Source organism: Rhyacophila brunnea, unplaced genomic scaffold (assembly GCF_057557595.1).
Source record: "Rhyacophila brunnea isolate RB1 unplaced genomic scaffold, BYU_Rbru_1.0 scaffold_4, whole genome shotgun sequence".
NCBI lineage: Eukaryota > Metazoa > Arthropoda > Insecta > Trichoptera > Rhyacophilidae > Rhyacophila > Rhyacophila brunnea.
In genome coordinates this window covers 6943385-6966919 of record NW_028233068.1, presented here as the reverse complement: position 1 = coordinate 6966919, position 23535 = coordinate 6943385, and the positions used below count along the sequence as shown (strand labels likewise).

The 23535-nt window shown below is 34.5% G+C and overlaps 1 protein-coding gene across 2 annotated transcripts in view; it reads right to left on the bottom strand.

Annotated features, from left to right (window-relative positions):
- Positions 1-23535, bottom strand: part of LOC147066763 (heterogeneous nuclear ribonucleoprotein L-like) — a 651714-nt gene that overhangs the window by 52300 nt on the left and 575879 nt on the right. For both annotated transcript variants that reach the window (XM_085954180.1, XM_085954181.1), the window contains exon 5: positions 4791-4842. In XM_085954180.1, the coding sequence (XP_085810306.1) occupies positions 4791-4842 (52 nt within the window). The remainder of the gene's footprint in view (positions 1-4790; positions 4843-23535) is intronic.

The following is a 23535-nucleotide window of genomic DNA, read 5'->3' as shown; positions in this document are numbered from 1 at the left end:
GTTATGTTTATGATGTTAATACATATTTAAATATTTAACGGGATCTGCGCATATACTCTATACACAATGCTGATATCGGCGGCTATCGAGGGTGGTTTATTATATTTATGTATTGAGGTAATATAATTGTTACTATAAGTTAGCTGTCCAAGCTGCCAAAACTGTATATCTCGCGCTAAAAGTTAACACAGCCAAGAAAGTTGCTGGTGCTGTTAAAACATAGCACTTTTTGACAGCTCAGACGGTTAACTAATTGTAACAATTAACTGCATCAATACATAAATATGATAAAAAACACTCGATAGCAGCCTTGTGAATAGAACAGATGCACTGGCCAGAAACTGGCTGGCAACATGCATATTCTTGAATCCAATGGTCGTCTGCCTGATTTGCCTGCGCTGAATTCACCAATTTTTTGGTCATATACCTATCACACAGGGAGGGTAACAATTTGGAAAAATTAAAAAAAAATGATATTTTAAAAGGTAGAAGTTGAAAAGGACGAGGAAGAGCCATATGGATTGATCAAATGAGTGCCACGTGGGTTTTCAATTGATACAGGCTCTGAATGCTGCTGTATGTCGAGAGTGGTAGAGCCGAACCGTGGGTAAGGCTTCTGCCCGACGACAAAATCACCCGGGTCATGATCCTGAGCCATTGAGGATTAAGAGTGATGTTATCAAACAACATGTACTCACTAACTAGAATGGCAACTTCGCCGCCAGACTCCATGAGTTTGGCTTGATAGTAAATGGGCCGGGTTGTACCTGCGGGCATGACCACCAAGATGTTGAACACATCCTCTGGGATTGCCCGCTTATGGAACTCGAACGAGCGGAGCTGTTTGCCAGGGTTCGTCCTCACACGGGCCCAATTGGTCTTGGAGATCTGATAGCAACCGAGGCCAACTTTGCGGCATTCGAGAAATTTGCAGCGTCGTATGGGGAGGGGGATAATCCCGACTCTTCTGTAGACTCATCCTTTCAGTTCGTGACACTCAGTATGCGGGTACATAAAGCGCTTAACGTCAGCGGAAAGCAGAGCCAGTCCAAAAAACAAAAAAAAACTTTCTTAACTTTCTTCTTTAAGCACTACGGTGCATGGTTGCAGCATCAGTCCCGTGCGGCTTCGTCTCGGGACGGAATGAGCACTTAAAATCACTTCCTTCAGACACGTTTAAAGCGTCATAGAAAGCGGCCGTGCATATCCACGGCTGTGCGCTTATGAGGGTGGTAGTGGGCACTTTAACGTAACTAGAAGTCAACGTGCGTATACCTACTATCATAATATGACACGTATGAAAGTGATTGCACGCACGCCGAACCTTTCACATATCGAGTTAAAGAGGGTGATAAGTGGATACAAGACCATTTCCGGGCCAATATAGGTATACTATCGACTCGGGTAGACTAACCACAAACGAAGCTGCGTCCTTCAAATTATGACGTAATACTCAGACCCACTGTGCACCTTGGACTAAGTGGGTTGAAATGATATTTTACAACGTTTTTATTAGCTCGTATTCTTGTTTGTCCGGTGGCTGTTTGTCCAGTACAAATCTTGCAATCGATTTTTAACTAACTTCCCGACTAGCTAGACATTTGAAACTTTTAGAATATATCAGAACACGATGCCAATGCATTCTTTTAATACTTTTAGCCATATTTTCAGTTAAATCTGTTTTGTATGGAAAGTTATTTCAGAAAAAACCGTAAAAAGTAAAAGACTATTATTGGTTGCTAAGGAGGTGGTTCTAGCAACTAAATTATTAATATATACGTGCGTTACTATGGAAATCAAAATGAAATGTCAAAATTACATATCAGTATTCTATATTTGTCTGTTTGTTTGTTTTTTTATTTACTTCATATCAAGTACAAGTTTGAGCATAATAATTCAACAGAAAATTTAAAAACGTTGTAAGTATATAAAATGTTCTTTTTATCTTGTAATTATTAATATTTTGAATTTAACAAGTGTAAACGAAAAATAACATATTATACATACATACATAGTCCAAGTAACATGAATATACCGTTAGTAAAAAATCACTGATTTTTGAATTGCAGGCATATATAATATTATTGTATGTGTTCTACGGTTGCATTTTTATTAAGCACGTAATTTTGTATGGCAATACAAAATGTTATCAAATCACGTCGAGCAATGCATACGCTTTCATGTGTCAAAGTATTGGTGCATCGTTCCAAAGTTGCAGCTTTAAACTCGACAGACAGACATAATATGCCGGCTTGAAAATTGTTCACCAGAACGTAATTGGAGGTTGTGTATCTAGCTTTAGCAAATCAAATCAGTGTCATAATTACGACACTCGTGCTAAGTGGATCGGATTGGCTACTTCAACTCGATTTATCACAATACCGTTACTTACCAACCAACAGTTGGAAAGTATGTATGCATGAGTGTAGATTGCTAAAACATCCCGTTGAATTAACAGCAGAAATAAAATCAATACTACACGTTGTTGAGGGAATACTATTAAAATTTGATGAAATAATTGACTCTTCACCATTTATTTTATTGTAACATACACGGTCAATATAAAATGTAGGTAATGTTCTAGTGGCGAAGGGTAGAGGAAGGTTGTTAAGATCCGACATAAATAGTTAACATTTAACTTTGTCAGTCAAGCGTATCTGTTTTCATTGAACTTAGACTACAGTGTGTTGATAGTGTTTGTTAGTTTTTAAAATTCAATCAAACCCTGCATAATCCAAGCCATAATAGGTAGATAATAGTCAGAAATATTCGTTTTTTTATAAAATATATATGTTCCCTTAAACCATGCATAATTTTAGATATTTTATAAATTAGGCTAATAGGTTGAGCAAGTGGCTGACATCCATTTCTCGTAAGAAACAAAATCTGTTAATACAAACCTCTACTCTGTGGAGGCCCATATGATCCCATTAGGATCGGACATGGCCGAAAAGAAAAATCAATTAAAAAAAGACTTAGCAACACCATATTGTAATATGTATTATTAATTCATTGAAAACAAATAAGTATGGCTTAAAAATTGTACAGTATTTTCACCGGATCGCCCATAGCATACATAAACTATTGTGGTTTGGTTTAGGCAGAGTTTAATTAAATTTTAAAAACTAACCAGCCCCATTTGCAAATTGTATTCTTAGTTCAATGATAACAAATACGTATGATTGACAAACGTTTCGTGTACCTACACCATGGGCCCCACATCGGGAAGCGGTCCCCCAGGCTAGGATCTTTGGCGGCCCCCCCTACCTATCGCTAAGGATAAAGGCAGTGTGACGCTCTACAGTAGTATTTTCCAAATGGTGTACGCGGCAAAATTAAAGTGTATGTTTATATTTTAATACATCCATTTGAATTATGGAGATGTCGAGTATTGATACACAATTAAAAATTGTATCGTACAACCATATAACTTAAAATAATATTATTATTGATGGAAAATAGCGCCGCAGGCGACTTTTTTTACTATTAAAACAAATTTTTGATGTGTGTTTATCTCACTATCTGGTCGTCTCGCCTCGCCTGGCCCCTCCTGAGCCCGGGCCCCCAGGCTAGAGTCCTGTCAGCCCCCCCCTTGTGGGGGCCATGACCTACACTGTTTCATGTCGAATCTTAACAGCCTACCACCACCCCTCGCCAATGTAGTGTACCTACTCGTAGACTCATTCGTTACAATAATATCAACTTCGAATGGACAGACATGCCATTTGATATATAATATTTTATTATATATTAGCACATTTTATTGATTTTAATCAATTAGAGTAAGTACCTATATAGTATGTTTAATCATTGAAACCAGGAACGAAATAATAATAATGTATAACATTTCAATAAATGCCTTTTTTCATAGGCGACCGATTTTATTGTATACTATCCCTAAATTACTGGTATTCATTTGTATTTATAGGTAAATCAGTACACAGTGGCACGATGGGCACGGGAAAGCGGCTTGCGGTTGTAGTGGTATTGTTTTCTAGTATTGAAACAGGCATTGCAGCAAACAATTCCAATACACATTAGAATCGCCTATGGTGCCACCATATATCTACTGATTTAACTATACGTACCTAGAATTTTATTGTATATAGCACATGCGTTAGTGAAAACAATTAATTTTTAGCATGAACACAGTTAAATGAATTTTAATTAACGAGAGTTTTGTCCTATTATATGTGTATCCGTTCAGAGATCCGGATTTCGCTTTATCCTCACGTAATCAACCCACGGAATGTATAGAAATGATAAAGAATAAAGTTTGTCATTAGTTGTTTTAATATATTTATTATCTTGATCTTGGTAACTATTCCCGAAAAAAATTCTTGATTGCTAAGTAATTTTATTGTGATATCATAATCGATTTGCTCTGATGACCATAATATATTTTAATTGAATTTCCAGTATCCTCAGTACAGTAATAATTATTAAAACTCATATATATATATATATATATATATAATTAACACAAATAATAATGGATAAAAAAGTATAAATATTAAGTCACGTACATACTGGAGTTGACAACAAAAAACAGCATCCCGGGCTGAAAAGCCCACAAAAGTCGGAGCAAAGCTGTTAGTATTTTATGGTGTTGCCAACCTTTTCTGTGTGTACGCGGCTTTACAGTCTTTTTTATGTTACTCTTGTAAAACAAGACACGAATCATATTCATGCACCTAAAACATGCATTTTATTGCTGGAGCCTTTCTTATAAATTATTGAATTATAATATTGTTTATACGCATATTGTTTTATTCAAATGTTGTACTCACTCGTGTAGTCCCAGCTTTCCTGGTCATTTTTGAATACGTTCAGACGCTCGGGCTGTGGAAAAAAAAACAGAAAAATGATTTACTTTTCAAGATAACCAAAGAAAATAACTTGTTTTATTATATTTCATCCACCCATTTGGGGTCGTGGCGGCCTACAGGTAACGCCTTTAATCCCCCTGCCTGCCATAAGCGCCATAAGATGTAGTAGCTTACGACACGGTCCCCTTTCTTCCGGTACATTAATTAGAGTTAGACTATCGAAGATATTTTATTAAATGGTTTTCTTTTACAATACGAGAGGCCATAATGTAAAATGTTAGTTAAAAAACGGATACGTAACGAATATAATATGTTGGCAAGTACGTACACGTATTCAGTCATTTATTTCTATTTTTGTAATCAGGGTGGCGATTATAACCTATAATATTTGTCGAAGATCTTTATATTTTAAGTCTTTTGACAATCACACATGATAATGATAACAAGGAATCAAATTCGTGGTTCAACCATCCCCTCCTGAACCCTTCCTCTGAGTACTTAAATACTTGCAGATGTATATATCACCATAAGTAATATTATCAACCATTCAACCAAAGATGTGTCTTGCATAGAACAACAACACTGACGATAGAAGAAAATGCAGTCCCAAGAAACTATTTAAACCATTCGAATCTTGTTTACACAAAATAAATCTACGTCCGACTTTAGATGAAAGCTTTGGATATATAATAATATATTGGCTCACTGTACACCCTACTGTATTGTGCAAATACCTACATATTTAGCAGCAGCTGCTAGTGCATACCATTGAATATTCAATTGGAACGTGACGCGTCGTAGCAGGGAGGTGACATCGACCGTCGATTTTCTATTGAGGTGTCCGCACTTCTGATTGCTGCTGCTAATTGCGAGCACCTGGCCGGTTCACATGGACGCCGCAGCACATAACCATACTACATAATATATGAAATCTATCTTTGTTAAATTAAAAGGAAATCCCCCATTATTTAGAACATGTATGCTCTTTTCTCACGTTAGTAATATTAATAATATACTAACTAATAAACTAGAGATAACATTAGTCAACTTAAAAATTTACATTTTGGTAAAGGAAAAAAAAGAAAATTAATCGCAAAATAAACAAATGGCCCCACAAAAAGAACTCGCAGAGATGCTATACCGAGTAGAAGAGGGTTGCAAATTCGGCCTACTTATTAATAGGAATAAGACCAAGTTAACGTTTATCGATCGGGCTAACCGTCTACTCTCAACAAGTACCTACATTCCGTGATATAAAAACAGTGAATGAGTTTTTATACTTATCTGGCAACGACCAATAGTGAAAAAGGCGGATGTGAAGCAGAGATTGCGAAAATTTCTTACCACTGTATGAAAAGAACGAAAAATTTCAATTGCCACGAAAATGATGCTTGTGCAAACAGTAGTGCTCTGCATAGTTTTGTACGGTGTCGAGTTATGAATCCTGAAGGCAAGGGAGCGTAAGGCAATTGAAACCTTCGAAATGTGGTGTTGGCGTGGACCTGGTTTTCTTGGACTTGTGCTCTACAAGTCAATCATTTAGATTCTAGATATTATAGAGACACCAGAAAAATATCTAAAACGCATTCTGCAGTTTTTTGGAGATATTATTCCGCACGGATCAGATAACGTGGAGACAGGTGGTTTTGGATAGCCTCCAAAGAAGATGAGGAAGAATGGTTAACTTTAATTCTTGCAATGACATAAAGATCAACCTCCCACAAGTGATAGAGACGAATGTTGCATGCAGGTAGCTACTAGGTCAGGGTTGAGGGTGATAACAGTTGATAAAGTCAAAGATGTTGAATCTGCTTCCAGAAGAAGCCACCTTTGATTACCATATCATTTAAAGTAATTTCAGTTTGATGTAAGTGCAACCTTTGTATACAAAAAAAAGTACTTATGTTATCAGAGTTTTTATGAACATTAGTTGCCCTAGTGGGCATCAATTTTATTTAATACATTTAGTGTACATCTCTATACAAGAAGAATATCTTCAACATCTCTGGCATGATTAGGTCCATTATTCAGTAAGAGAATCCAACACCTAACAGTTAGTCAATGTAAGTATAAAATATAATATACGAAAAAGGATTAAAACAACAAAGACGCACCAATTATGTTAAGTATAAATTTAACATATTAAACGATATTGCAAACTATCCGTGTATATATCGTTTAAAATATTATATACATCATATTAATAGCGAGCAATAAAATGCAAGAGGATTCTGGCGGCAGTAAAATATTTCAACATTACTTACTAAGCACATTCTCACTCTGACTCTGGCGTCCACGCCGTCATGAATATAATCTACCAATAAAATTGCAAAGGTAATCCAAAACGGTAAAATGTAGCGAATGCCACGATTAAAGTATTTTTATTCGCCGGATTCAAAAACGATTTCAACATACAGGCGGCCCTCGACTTACGAACGTTCTACTTTCGCACAATTCGCTATTTCGTATATTTCTTAAAATTTCGATTTTTGTTGATAATTCAAAAACTGTACGCTTCCATCTCCGCTCCCCGTCACCTTCTCAAATACCTACATAAAATAGTAGTATTTAACTATCTTTTGATAAGTTTATAAAAAAAAAAACACCTGATTACCCTCGTTAACTTTATTAGAACCATTGATAAATAAATATTTTTAACATATATTAATTTAAAGAAAACACTTTCTGAGAGAGTATATTATAACCAATAGAAAAAATCTTTTTTTTTTTTGAAAAAAAGTAAGTCACCCCGACGGGGAATCGAACCCTGTATCTCCCGAGTATAAAAGATATTAGTATATAATATATATAATATATATCCCAAAAAAAAGATTTTTTCTATTGGTTATAATATACTCTCTCAGAAAGTGTTTTCTTCAAGATATATGTTCAATAGTCAGAATGATATATTCTTAAATCTTGTGAATTATTCGTTGAATAAAAGAAATAGTTAATTATAAATATTTTTAAGTTCAATAATTGATTTTTTTTAAATTTCTCTACTTCCGAACATTCAACACATTTTCAGGAACTTACGTGCGAAACTCGAGGGCCGTCTTATATATTTTATGCAGTTACTTACCTTTGCACATTTTTACGCTTTGGGCAAGATTATTACGTAGTTACTTGGAGGCGAATAGAACAACGTACCTAATCAAAACGACGTAAACAAAATAATCGAAAGTATTTTTTGTAAAATTAGATGCCGGAAGCCCGGAAATAAAAGCGAGTACAAATTTTATGAGTGCAGTTTCCAGCCGTAGCGTAACGTATCTCGTATAATGATAAATATATTTAATTCTAATTTTTCATGTTATGGCGACACAATGAGAGCATGGAAACGAAATTGTACAGATGTACTGTCGAGCAACATCTTTTTGGCTACGTGTTGAACCTGTGAACTAACAAGCTCCTCCCATTTAGTCGACGACAGCGCCTTCCGGCTTGTGCCTAAATCTTCTTGTTCACAGTACATATTTAACATAATGTGTGTGTAAATTTTTGTTGTTGTAATAATGTAGGAATTGAATTGTAATGGCGGATCCTTGTAAAGAACTTCGGGGGCCCAGTTTGAGAAGCACCGTTGAGAATCGTAAATAAAAATCAGTTTTCGTTCTCAAGCCAACTGCATTCGATAGTATTATTTACATATATCAATAATTTTATTCCAGAAAGATTCCTCGGCGAGTATTATTTATGCTGCCACATTTTTGACAAAATTTATATTTTATCTATTTCCAAAAAATGATATATCGTTTGGGCAATAACTAAGAAACAACTAGTTCGGTCAATTCGTTGGTTCACGGTTCAAGAAACCCATAGAACAAAAAATCGCCCACTCGCAGTCACCGAGAGAGCTTTTATAATAATATCGTCATTTTATAAGCTGGGTAAAAAAAACATGATAATTTCGATGAAAATTGGCGGTCAAGATCAAGCGATCAAAATTTCTCGCGATTGTTGAAACACATCCGGTAGAATTTTATGTATTATACTTTGTATTTCGGTAATAATTAATTACATGCTTATAATGTTAACATCCACTCTGCTGAGATGTGAATTATTGTGATAAGAATACATTTTCTATTATTCGATTGGCTATTTTTAATATACATACATATGAAGTGATTCTGATCAATTCTAATGTGCAGTATGAAAGCTATTAGGTATATTATGTTTATAATCCTTCAGCAGATTTATGGTACGATTATACATACTTTTCATTAAGTAAATATTATGTAATTAATATCAGAAATTAAAATAAAATATGTAATATGTATTGACGATACATAATTGGATAACTATCACGATTGGTTTCGTCTGCTTAGACTCAACGGGACATTTTACAACTGCTGTTTTACATACCGTTTTAAAGGTTAACCCATATAGATTAATAAGGTACTTTATATCTATCTTGATATATATCATTAGATACACTCTGAATTTCTGTCATGTTGTTATAGATTGTTGAATGTGAAGCGAAAATAGTGGATGTAGAGGAAACACATATTCTTCTGGAATTGCGGCCACGACGAAATCACTTCGCAGCGGTATTATTGTCAATAAACCATTTCTTTTATTCAAATGAATAATTCACAAGATTTTGAGAATGTAACATTCCACATATTGAACATACATAACTTGAAAACACCTCAGATACCTACTAGAAAAAATTATATTTGAAAAAAATACGAAACTGGACGGTATTTGAACCCGTATAACCATTGGTGTCGCGCCAATCTGTGCATTAGCCAATTATCCTACGGGTCTACTATTTAATTACGACAATTTAAACTAGTAGGTCATACATGAAATGCTTGTCGAATTGTGTTATTATTGACTATCGGTTTTCGTATTTTTTTTCTAATATGATTTTTTCTAGTGGGTATATAATATCTGAGGTGTTTTCAAGTTAGCAGTTATTATTGTCATTTATCATCTACATTGCCAGAAAATTGAACACAATTCTACATATGTACCTACCTATATAATACACGACTGATATGGTTACGAAAATTAAAGTCATCAATCAGTATTTCACTGTGCATAGTAAAATAGACAAATTCGCCGGATTGTAGGTACACGACAATGGATGCAAATCTAAATAAAATTGGCATTTCTACAGTATGCCGAGGGGTTATATTTGTAATTGTGACGGGACATGAACCTGTATCTACTGGATTCGCGCCAGTATGATTTCTGTCCCGTTAGGCGTCGTATTTTCTATTAGGTAGGTATATAATAAATATATGAGCTGTATTCTATAAATAATTCTCAATTTTCTAGTTTTTACGTATTGAATATAGATATTATACACACACAGGTACATACTTGTAAAACGGTATGTGCCACATGACAGAATAAAAAAAAATACCCATACTTAGATTACTTACATTCTTGCAGAATAAATATATTTTATCTCAATATTGGTGTTAGTTTATTATTCAGCTGACACAATAACAAGCCAAAATGATAGTACGACATTTTCCTTTCATCGCAGACAGTAAGCTTTTCATCTAAGAAAATCTGCAGATACATTGGGAGGATCCATATCTCCAGCGGAGTGTGACGGCCGATTATATTTCAGGGATCCTTCTCCCCGTCGGCCGGCCGATGTCTTTTTCTCCCAGCTCGCACCGGTTACTTTTGAAATATGGCTGGAAAAATATCCTACGGCTCAGTGTAGTTACGAACTGGACCGACCGAGGGGCTTTCATGTTTAACCGAGCGTAAGACGGTCCCCATAAACAGAAAGTTAGCGGGAATACAGGACGCTGCGAATTTAACCAATCGCGTTGTTAAACAAAATAATACTAAGACGCATATAGTATATAGATACATTTTAATTAAATCATTATTAATACGATATGGCATAATAAAGCAAATCAAACTGAAATAATAAAACCTAAAAGAGACCCATAAATGGCGCTACCCATTGACTGGACGCCGCAATCGCTATGTAGAAGGATGAGGATTTAAGTCTATGTTAACCAGTCAGCTTAGTCTGATTAGCTATGATCCTTTTGATATATATAGGTCCTTTATTTTGAAACTAAGCACCTTACACTATCGACATTCGATTCTAGTGATAAGTGTGGTTTCTAGTTGTCAAATGTGATACTTACGTGAACTGAACTCGAGTGAGTCATCTTATCTTGTTAATTTATTTTCGTGTACTGTTGGAAGTATTCTCTGTTATTGTTGATTAAATATCTGTGAAGTCTGAATAAATACTAAAACCGGGAGTGTTTCTATTTTATAAATAAAACCATCCCATAAACATAAACCGTGATATTTACAATTGTATAATGAAATATTGTTTTGCAGAATCTACAAAAATCCTGCAGAGAAAAAAAAATATAAATCGTTAGAATTCAAAGTGTATGCCACAATAAGTAATATTTCAAGACAATCTTAGTTTAATGAGCTGATGAACGATCATAACTGTGTCGTTACATTTCAAAACCAGCCAATTCCACCTTTAGGTAAAGTTGACATTTTTGTGAATTGCTGAAGAACTACTGCTTTCTAACATTTCTGAATTGTCAAAATGTGGAATTTATTAATTTGAAATATTCTGTACTCGAAATAATATAAACGTTCACCCTTGTGACTGTGTATTTGAGAAAACAAAAAGCTGTTTTTCTCCTATTTCTCTATTATGGACTTGGCTGATTTTGAAATCCAGCGACACAACTATAGATACGTACCTAGTGTGTCTTGTTGGCTAATTTATTCAGGCGACAACAAAATGAAAATACATTTTCCTTATCGCCACTGTGACTTTTTTTCATTATATTAGGGGACAAGCCTTTATTTTAGCGCTGTGTCCTTTATATTTATTGACTTTAAAAAATGTGTATTTCGCCAATACTTTGAAATATTTACATAATTTTATTGGGACTATTTTTTTTAAAGCGGAAAAGTACTCAAAAAATGCTGCGTATAGATCGATACAAAGAAAAACCCCTGTGTACCCAATTCCAATACGGATACCTTCGATTGGCAACTCGTAAAAACGAAAAATAGGATCTGATCCAGAAGACAAAAAATTCAATTTACATTTTAAAATAACTCTCGAATCCGGCTCGAAAGAGAAAATCTTCAATCGGCAGCTTACGCAGTCTAAAGAAATGTCTCTAAGCTGATTGTGAAGGTAAAATTTTCAATTAGCTAGGTACTTTGAAAGGTTTAAAAAAAACTCTAGAATCTGATTAAGGTGGGAAAATGTCCAATTTGCAGTTTAGAAAATCTAAGAGTTCTCTAATCCGATTTTGGAAGGTAATTTTCAATTGGATGCTCATGACATTTTTAGGGCGCCGTAAGATGGAAAAGTTTGAAAATAACTGGTAGGTAGGTATAACCAAATTAACAACAAAATCTATAATATTAATATTTGATAAAATATGGAGCTGAGAAAAATATTGAAATATTATTGTTTCAATCCAATATTTCTACACCTAAATATATAAATGTAAAAATATCTTAGCACAAAGTTGCAATTATTTTTCCGTTAAGTTTTTAATGAACAAAATACGGTAGAACATAATATTATTATAAAAACAGACTTTCGTAATAGACTGTATGATTTGCGGAATAACTATTGCCAAAAGTTTCTGCGAATCTGTTCGTCCGTACAATATTCCGATAAACTAGCGATCTGACAAATTTACGTTCATATAATAATGTGTAGACATGCTCGGGATCATAATACAAGATTGAGAAAAGCCTTGGCAATAGCGACAGAATCGAATATAGATTTAGTTTTGTTATACTTTTTTAATTAATATATCACAAACATTAAATATGACAATTAATATGAAATCATATTATTATTGTAGTCTAATTATTGAAAAAGCTGATAACATTATATTACTACTTGTAAATGAAGGATATGAGCTGATATTAACAGACTTTTACGATGCTGAATTCGGCTTCAGGAACGAAGTTCTACATTATACTACTACTCCACCGTCGATCAAAAATATATTGGTTTATAAGTTGAAAGTCTTGCAAGTAAAGGTGAAGTATACGTAATATATTACTATACATCACAGCTTGAATAGTAGATATCTTTAAAAAAAACCTCCCATTGAGTCTTAAACGCAAAATATTCAACGAGTGTGTGCTACCAGTGCTCACGAATGCAAGTGAAACATGGATCCTTAATGTTAATTAAGTTAAGAGAAATTTAGACATTACCCACTAGAAGCGCGACGTGGCATAGAAAGGTACATGGTGGGTATAACGCGTAAAGAACGTAAAATAACCCAAAGGATAAGGACGCAGACAAGAGTAAGCGATGTGAACGCCATCAAATAGTGTTACCCAAGCAGTAGGTACTAAAAAACCATAAAGACGCCCGTTAGATAGACAAACTCATAAAGTTCGGTGAATGTACGTGGCAGCAAACAACTACAGACTGAGAAGAGTGGAAGGAACTAGGGGAGGCCTACATCCAAAAGTGAATCGACTCCGGCTGATAATGATGACATCACAATATAATGATGATATATTTTAACCACTAAGTATTTTGAAAAAACTTCAAATATATAGATATTAGTAAAAATCATTTTGAAAAAAATACGACGCCCAGTCGGACTGGAACTCGGATCCACTGGATTCGCGCCGGTGTGCTTAATCAATGGGACCATATCAAACTATACAAAAGATTTATTCTAGTAGGTATCTACAAAATTTTTTGTGGTATTTTCAACTTATATAATATAATCTTCAATAAAATAAGAATGGTAGATACCTATCTTAAATCTTTTATTAAATCCGTTATGAATTATTGACTAGTAAGCAATGCTGAATTAGCATAAACTGAAAAATATGTTTTTTTATCTTTTCATTTCCTTATCTATACATGCACCAGTTAGGTACTAGGAAAGTAGGTGAGTAGTAGAATTGGCCAGAGTATTTTCACTGCAGCAACTATGTTTTTCAACGAAATATTGAAAGCGCTTTTCTGCCAAACATGAACGGTTCCATGTTTCGCACAGTGAACTTAACAACTTTAACCCACATAGGGACGGAAATTATTGAAAACGTAAGAGAATATTAAAAACAATTCTAGTGGAACCAAAAAATTTTCAAATACAATGAAACTGCATGCCAAAAATGTTGCACAGACGAATTCGAAATGTGTAATGTAGGAGCGCTTTAACAAAAAGTTACGTTCAATAATTGAATCAAAGGTTTGCATTTGTCAAAAAACTACTTATATACTTATGTTGAGTAAACATATTATTATATGGATTGAAAACCAAGTAAGTAGGTACCTATGTTTGCAGTATGCCAATTGCATTTACTGACATATAACTGTAACAAATTGACCGTTATGAAACAATATCACGATAAACCATCATCGGCACTGAAAAAAGCAGCTGGTGTCGGAAGAAAGAATTTAACTTGACATGGGATGCAGGAATAATTATTCCAAAATGTTGAACTGGCACATGTGCAGAGCGTCTTTTTTATTCGTTTCGTGACGCCACTGTCCCGGCATGGCCTAACCTTTGCGCACGGAAGATTGCGCCCAATTTTGATACCGTATCCCAGACGAGACGATTTTCAATGTGCGATAGTGCTTAGAAAGGCTTTGAAACTCATTACAGATTATTACACGGATGCGCAATTAAAAATAAGCGAATTCTAATTATTTAAATCTAATCGAAAAAATATTATATACAGACTAAAGTGCCTACTAATACGCCTAATAGAATTGATAAAAATGTTTTACGGGAAAATGGAGATTATTCTACCAAAATATACAAGCTCCGCTAGAAAAAATCTCGTAGACACGACGGTCAATAAATCAAAACCACAACAATGTGGCGCGCGAACGATTGAGCGAGCAAGCCGGTTTGTCAGCGAACACAGAGAATTAGGTGCGAACCTCGCGACATGACGCTAATGCCTTTAGCGGGCACTGTCGAGCCAGAACATGACGTCTTTAAAAAAAGATTTGCGACCGACAACTTGTGGGTAACTAACTGCATTACCGTAAATAAGATGGAAATTTTATTGCTATCCAAAGCGTCTGGGATTTGTCAGCAAAGTATTATTTTATTCAAAAATAAGACACTCGTCGCTTCGTCTGAGTTTCACAAAGAATTCCGCTAGTATTTTTCTTATGAAAAACAGACAGTTTACGAAATTACAATAAGAATCGCGGACATGTTTTTATTTGTGATAATATTTCCAAGACCTACCTATATAATTTCAGTTTATAAAGTAACGATATTTGGCTTTTAAGTTAGCATTGAGATACATCATCGATACAATAGTGATAGGTATATAACACACTTCTATCGGATATCACACTTACATTTTTTTGTCTTTTTCATCTAGGCTCTACCCGCTACCGAAACAACGATAGAAATGAAAACATGAATCCTGCACATTTTATAACTAAGATATTAGGAAATTGGTTATAAGTCTGTTTACAGGAAACGAGGCGTGAATCGCGCTAATTTTCATAGCAGATTTTGACAAAATTCATGTATTTAAGAATCAAAACTTAACTTAACCTAACCTAACCAATAATCCAGTATATCGGCCATTTTCAAAATATTTTGTTCGTCGCTGGCTTCCTGTAAAAGTGTAAACCGACAAGAACCGGAAGTTCTTCTCGGTGCAATTGCGTAATGCCATGATATACGCACGAAAGGATTTAGCGACATGGCGGGTGTGGGATGGAAAATGTGCACTTCGTTAAGTTCTCTTGGATAAATCCTCGATTGTGCCGATGTTAAATGGTGATATGTTACAACTATGAGATGAGGTGACTGCTGAAAATCATAACGAGAACGTAAAAAGGTCAGGGAAACAAAGAAAACTCGTGATTATAGAAAGATACGTGATTCAGTTAATGCCGCTTTCTTCGTGTATTTTAACTGCGCTGTGGAAAACAACAAGAAGTGTAAATCCAGTTAGTAAAGACACACTTTTCAAAAATATGGTAAACTCCAGCATCAAGTAACTATACAAGCCGAAGTGTGAAATGGATGAATCATAGTTGACAGCTTTTGACTAGTGACGCCGGAGCTGCTAAATAAATTGATAATGCTGAATTATATGATCGATATTGTGTCATAATGGGTAGTGTAACATAGTAAAGTAAGTTTCACTTTTCCACTCCCAGATAAATGTACTTTAGCGAAAAGCGTGTCTCTTATCTGGGCCTACCTAACAAAGCGTCATATAAAAAGGAAAACGTCAAATCGTGAGTATTTTTAGAATTGAAAACGTGACAATTTTCGACGAGTTTTTCAGGCGTATTTTATTAAAAAAGAAATTTGGTTATGCCTACTTTCATTCTACCTACATACATCTGCGTTTTCACTTCTCGCAATAGACCATGTACAAAATAGTTAGCTTCATCTATACATTATTACTTATTTTTCTTGCTAAATATTTACGTTTTTATCGGTATTAGATTAATTTACTGTGAAAATTTCATACTACACTTTTCTTATCGGTTCAAAAACTATGTAAACCACAAAAATTAAATATATAAAATAACTTCATCATATTTATTCGAATAACAGATAAACAGAAAATGTCAATATATAAAAGAATGCATATTCTAAGTAAATTGATAAAACCTGAAATCCATCTAATGTCTAATAAACACCTGACAGCCAGAATATAATGCTATATTTATTATTATTAATACGTATACTAACTAATATTAGTGAAACAGTGTAAATATAAATAACTATTAGTTGTATAGTTAATATATGAATCAACGTAGTGAATAAGCGCAATTAAATTCTGATTAACAGGTATTTATAATTCTGAAAAACGCTAGAAAAAAAATTGGGCTAAATAGAAATCGAATTGACACCTTTCAATTTTGTAGGGTGAGTGCTCATACCTTTAAGCTACAGGTCTGATATTATTCGCACGAATTATTTCTTAATAACTGTATTTTATCCGAGATACTTCACTACTTTACACTCCCCACATCTTTGTAATCAATTAGGTAAATGACATAGGTACTAACTTAATCGGTACCGATTCTATGTTTTTATTATTGACGATCTTTAATTGCGACTAATGAAATTACTATTTGATTTGTAGGTACACACAGTGCATAGTTTAATGTTAGATTTTTTATTATTATACAAAATACCTACACAACATTGAAAAACCTCAATAACATAAATAGGAAAAAATAATAGAAACAGTTTTTCTTGGATTAGATTAATTAACGATTTCACGCGACAAGGAAAATTTTCAAAGTTTAGTTCGGATATTTAAAAATTGAAGAAATTTACAAAAAAAAACAAATTATGCTACAAATTATAATGTTTTCAACTTTCACGGTTGTTATTTTATCGTAATAGATTTTTGAGTTTACACTGCGTGTACTTATTTCCTCGACGTTTCGGGCTCGTTGCAGAGGCCATTATCAAGAGATATGTACAAACGATGTTTGCATTTATACATCTACACTACACTTCATCATAACACATAATATCTCTTGATGATGGCCTCTGCAACGAGTCTGAAACGTTGAGGAAAGAAGGAAGAAGTACACTCGGTAGAAACCCAAAAATCTATTACGATATGCTACAAAATCATTACGAAATGGGTAAGTATATTATTATACACAATGGCTGTTCTATCTACCAGATGTAAAGGGAAAATATTGGTATTTGTATACCCCTATCAAACCTAATATGTCAGCTACGTAAATACATGCTTTCCAGACATGTGTATGTACTTTAGGAGATCCTCAAAGCTGGGCGTCACTGGTTTGCAACCGTGTATTAAAATATAGGCGCGTTATTTTACAAGTGTACCATTTCCATGTAATTAATTGGCAGCGCTGAGAGTTCCACTTTTAGCCCTATTTCTTCATTAATTTGGTATTTCTCCTTCGCGAATAAGGTCCCAGCCGCGCAGAAATCTGTCAAACGGTCCGATTAATAAATCTAGATGGCGCAATAAATCAGCGCGATGGTGCACAATATGTCTCTGGGCGCTGCAGCGGGGCGTTTAAGAACCGTACAGAATGCGCAATTAATGTCGCTCATGTGACTTTACGCACCAATTAATTGATATGTAAAGCGAAAACATCGCGGACAGGTGTGTAGAAATTTAACAGTTTAAGAAACTCAATAGATCATTGCAGACACGAATATGTGCATACAATCAAACATTACGTACAACGTTACAATAGTAAAAAATCTTTTACTGTCTTAACTGTCAATTCACGGTGGAAATGCATTACATTATTAATTTAATTTAATAAAACGCTCATTTTTATAGTACTTTTTCCACTTTTATTGATTATATCAGCGCATCTATTCTGTACACAAGACTGCTATCGGCAGCTATATGTTTTTATCAAAATATTATAATTGTTACAATAAGTTAGCCGTCCAACAGTCAAAACTGTCTATCTCGCTCTAAAATTTAGCATAGCCAAGAGCGGTGTTGTTAAAACATAGTTAGTGTTAATACTTCGATACAAAAATTTCACAAACTACCCTCGATAGCTGTTGATAGCGCGCGACAGCAGTTTTGTGTATAGAATAGATGTGCCGGACCGGTTTCGTCCGCCCCGAAGAGACGTTTTGAACTAAATAATCTTTATACGACAGGCATTTATCAAAACAAATTCAAAAGGTGACACAAATAATCAACTAATACATTTAATTATCCATCCAACAATATTATGTCAATAACAATTAAATTTTAATTAATGCAATTGGATATTAATATTTTCTATACCTCATTAAGGCCACTAAACCAAATATTCTAAGTTATTAACATAAAACAAAAATATAAAGCAATAAACACAATACATTTGATTAATAATTCTTTCGTTTGTTTGATGATATTAATAAAAGTGGAAAAACTACTATAAAAACTTGTCTTTTATTAAATTAAATTATAATACAATATAAAGTAAGTAAACATAATAAGTAAACCGGAATAGGGGCAATCGTATAAGCAACATTGCGTATATATACTGCTCAAACTGGGGATGGCAAATCCAATAGACAAGATCTAGGTCCCGTTGTCACCGAATTAGATAGTCTGTTATATTTTGTGATTCTTAAAGCTAATCAAATAAATATGTAAATATAAAATAGTATCCATCATAACTTAATTGCAGCCAACTAATGGTTATAAGACTGTCAGAAGGTAGCTTTGGCCTAATCCCCGAAGGGATGTCTGTAAATAGTTAATTGGGTAGATGTCTAGAAGAAAATTGTAAAAAAAAAAATACTGCATTACGAAGTCTACTGAATGATGGACCATAAAGAGGATATATTATTATGCGCGAGGATGTATCAAAATAATGGTTGAAAGAACATAGCGTAAAAGTAAAAAGTTCTCGAGTGATTTGCGGAAGAGTGCATAATATAATGCCTTGCTGGTTTCAATAGCTGCGCACCAATCTTTATCGAGAATATTATAAAAGATTTCCTCAGGAAAACTAACACGATATTTCCAGCTTATATTTTTTTTTATTCAGTGCCTAGTTTATCGTCATACTACATTATTTTAACAAAATTTTACTCAGTTACGATCAGGTCAATTATTAAATAAGATATCATTAATTATAGCACCTACAACTTAACTAGTCACGTCGTGGATACGAATACCATTCTCGCTTTCCTTCCACGGAGTATTTAATAATATAATATGTCATGGGAAAAAATGATTCTACATTATTTAAAATCACCTATAGTATTTTATTATTTATTCTCATCATGAACCAGAGATAGAACATCCGTTTCGACAATAATTGACATGCTATACAATTCCATTTTAAGCTACACATTTTGGTTATACCACCATAATTATCATGATTGATAATCCCTGTGTTTACTATCTAATATCATTGTATTCCTTACTCTTGCGTTGGCAACATAAATAGAGCCCTCTCCTCCGTCATTCCCCTGATCTCCAGAAAATTCTGCACGCTAGACAGCTCCGACGCGTCTCCCCCCTCACTCCATAGACCCATCGGGACCGTTGTCTTTCTACCTGGCGTTAGATAAGGATTATTTCCGGAACCCAGTTATTTGGTATACAGTGGGCATATCCTGCCCACCTGAGCGATTTCATATGGCTGGGATGCTTGGGTTTATTGTATAATGTTCTACAGCTCATTATTGTTTTATTCTATGTGCTTCCGCCTTCTTCAGAACTCTCCTTACAAAAATGAATCCGGAAAGAAAAATCACCAACCGGAATCGATCCGCTACTAGATAAAGGTTCACTTAGCTCATTCCACTCTTCTATTCAGCGGTTTTTATACAGTCTCTGTGGTCATTTAGCGTCCCACGGGTACCATTATATGGCTTGTCATTATTTTGTGATCTTTCCGCGTTGTGCCCAACATGCACGTTTACAAGCAACGTTGCGCAAGTCGTATTTATTTTGATTCTTCTTACATTAGATATTAAATATTATGATTATACAAAATAAATAATGCCATCGCATTTAATGTACTCAATAGACTCATTTATAATAATCGTATTCAGAAAACTATAACGAGATTGTTATGTTATAATCAATAAATTATATAATATTATTTAGTTAGAAAACAAACTGACGAATGACTTGGGGAGTTACTCTCAGTGATTCAAAGTTGAACAGTCAAAGCTGAAAGAAACTCGCACCTAATACATGTAACACCTCCCCAGCGTGAAAAGGAAAGTGGATAGGCCAATGGGGAGAGGCACCTGCAGAAAAAAATCAATTCCCCGAGCGGAAACTTCCCTGGCTTTGCGAAACTAAAGGGGCGGCCAGGAAATGGCGCTTAGAACGCGGCCCCCGTCTAGAAGGCTGGAGCGATTTTTTTCGCAGGCTCGCGTGTTTTATGGCGCGTCTAAAACATTAACCGGCAACACTAATGCCCGCCCGGGGCGCCAACATCATCACTGCCAGAGGCACGCGAGGGTTAATTATTCAATACTATTGAAGAGCCAGCCGCTCGATCGTAATGCTACCCGAATTATTAACAACTTCAACTTTTTAATTTAACCCTCCGATGCCAAAACAGTACCTTATTTCGAAACTGTTTTACATTTTATAAATAAATAGTTAACCCAATAACACCAGGAACGCGACAACCCGAAGGGGGTGTCATGTGTGTCGTGTTTAGCGTAAATTTTTTGCTGTCATTGATTGGCTTTTTTTCATTCATGTTCAGGTCTCGGTCATTTCGTTAGCCAAAATCGTGAAACAATCATTGATCAAATAATAGCCACACTGTATATTATATTTTACTGTAAGTGTGTACAATTCTTTACATTATTATTCATTATTGTGAATATTGTATTTGTTAGGTGGTAAATACAATAATTATTGATGGTCTTACAATAGTGTGAATATTAAAAATAAAATTAAATATTTCTAATTCAAAACGAAGAGTGTATAATTTTAAATCCCTAAATAATACAATATAATATTATAGGTCATCCGAACAACATGTAGGTTCAAATTGAGAATTAATGTACCAACTTGTACGTATTTACCTACCTACGCATTTATATTTGCGGATTCCATCTTCAATATTTGCTAATAATACAGAAACGACAGTGAGTTTTAAATAGAACAGGCTTGAGTATCCATTGGCATTTTCAGATTTATAAATGTAGATAGGTATATAATCTATAGATACCAGTTTAAACGACGCAGGTTTCGCTTTTCGGTAATTTCAGATCGTGTGTATACCTACCACTGGCGAAGGGTGGAGATTAAAATCCAACATAAACAGTGCATACTAAACTTTGTCACTCAAAAGTTTTTGTTTACATTTAACTAAGACTACAATGTTTGAGTAGATAGTGTTTGATAGTATTTACAATTCAATTAAACGCTGCCTAATCCAAGCCATAGTAGATAATAGTCAAAAAATGTTCGTTTATCTAAAAAATATCTTAAGTTATGTCATTAAACAATACAAAAGTTTAGATATTCTATAGATTGAAGAATATTTTTTATCGATTATGGTGTGGTTTGGACAGGGCTTAATAAATTTTAAAAACCTAACTAATGCCATCTGTAATAATACGTATTCTTATTTCAACGAAAACAAATAAGAATGACTAAAAAGGTCTGCACTATTTTTGTCGAATCGCCCATAGCATACCTCAACTATTATGGCTTAGTTTACGCAGGGATTAATTTAATTTTAAAAACTAACCAGCAGCATTTGCAAATTGCATTATTTGTAAATGAAAACAAATAAGTATTACTGACAACATTTTATGTGCACTATTTATGTAAAATTTTAACACCCCTCGCCACTGATACCTACCAACCTGTGTATGTATACAATTATTTTTTGAAAAACAATAATTAAAAAAAAAAACGAATACAAGTAAGTTGTACACTGTTGAGTAAATTTCACGTTAGCGGATATTGAAAATGAACGCCCCATTTGCTATCGCAAACAAATAATGCGGTGACTAATTTAAATAATCAGACGTTAATGTTCAATCAACAACACGGATCATTTAGTTTAGTCGAACGTTCGAGATTATTACATGATGGGTTAGATTTGCGGAATGTAATTCGACAAATAAAACTTCTCGTCAGTCCTCGCATCATCCATCAATCCGGCGCAGCAGCACTCTGCGAGGCAGGCGATAAATCCCAACAATCAAAAGGTTCCAATAGTAGCCGACACAAAAAAATATCTATACACCCCGAGGGCGCCAAGTTCGACTCAAAGAAAACTCAACGAGTCTTCGTTCACATTGAAATACCACGTATGTCTAAATCACCAATATGTCATGTACGTAGACATCAATAGTTATGTATTATTTCTAACTTAACAAGTGCCTACTGAAGATATAACGTTGTAGTTATGTTAAGTACTTAGACAATGCACTATAGGTACATTCGAGGAAGCGAACTGGGTGCGCCGTTGAAGACCTGGTAGATAAAAATGGAATACCTCCTGTCCACCAATGGCAGATACACATGTGTTTTTTTTCTTTCCGAAATATCAAATGTTGAATGGAGATAACCGCTTTGATTACGGACCATTAGACTAGTCATTTCTTGACTGGGCATGGTGGCTTCGATGGCAGGCTTTATAAACTTAGTTTTGTCAGGCGTTCACCACTATCATGTGGCGGAGAAATATAGGATGCAAACCACATCTTTTGGCAGTTTTGTATTAGCTTATGTTACTTATTACAATTTTCTTTTAAGTGCGCCTTTCTACTATTGGCACCCTTCACTTAAAGTCATGTAAATTAAATCAAACACACATGAGTGCACGGTGACCTCAGCCGTGGGTAACTACTCCTGAGACATTTCTTCTTATAAAAAACCATGCTTCCCAATCAAACGTAGGGTCCCGTGAGACGATTAAGACCGAGTGTAATGCGGGGGGGGGGGGAATCTAAGTGTAATCAATCAAAATAATATCGACAAAGCGGTAGGTAAATGATGGATATTGAATTTATAATTAACATATTGAATAACGTCTTGCTTTAATTACTTAAAATAAAATATCAGTCGTATACAAATAGTAATGACTAATGAGCTTAAAAGTTTAGTGCTTTCCGTTGCACACTGGCAGGATGTAAATGGTGGACATAACAAAGATAATATACAGAAGTATAACCGTACCCAACACAAAATCACTTCTTATATAGAAACCCATTTGGTTTATCAGTAGAATGTCCCCTTGAAAAAAGACACACGGTTTGCAGGT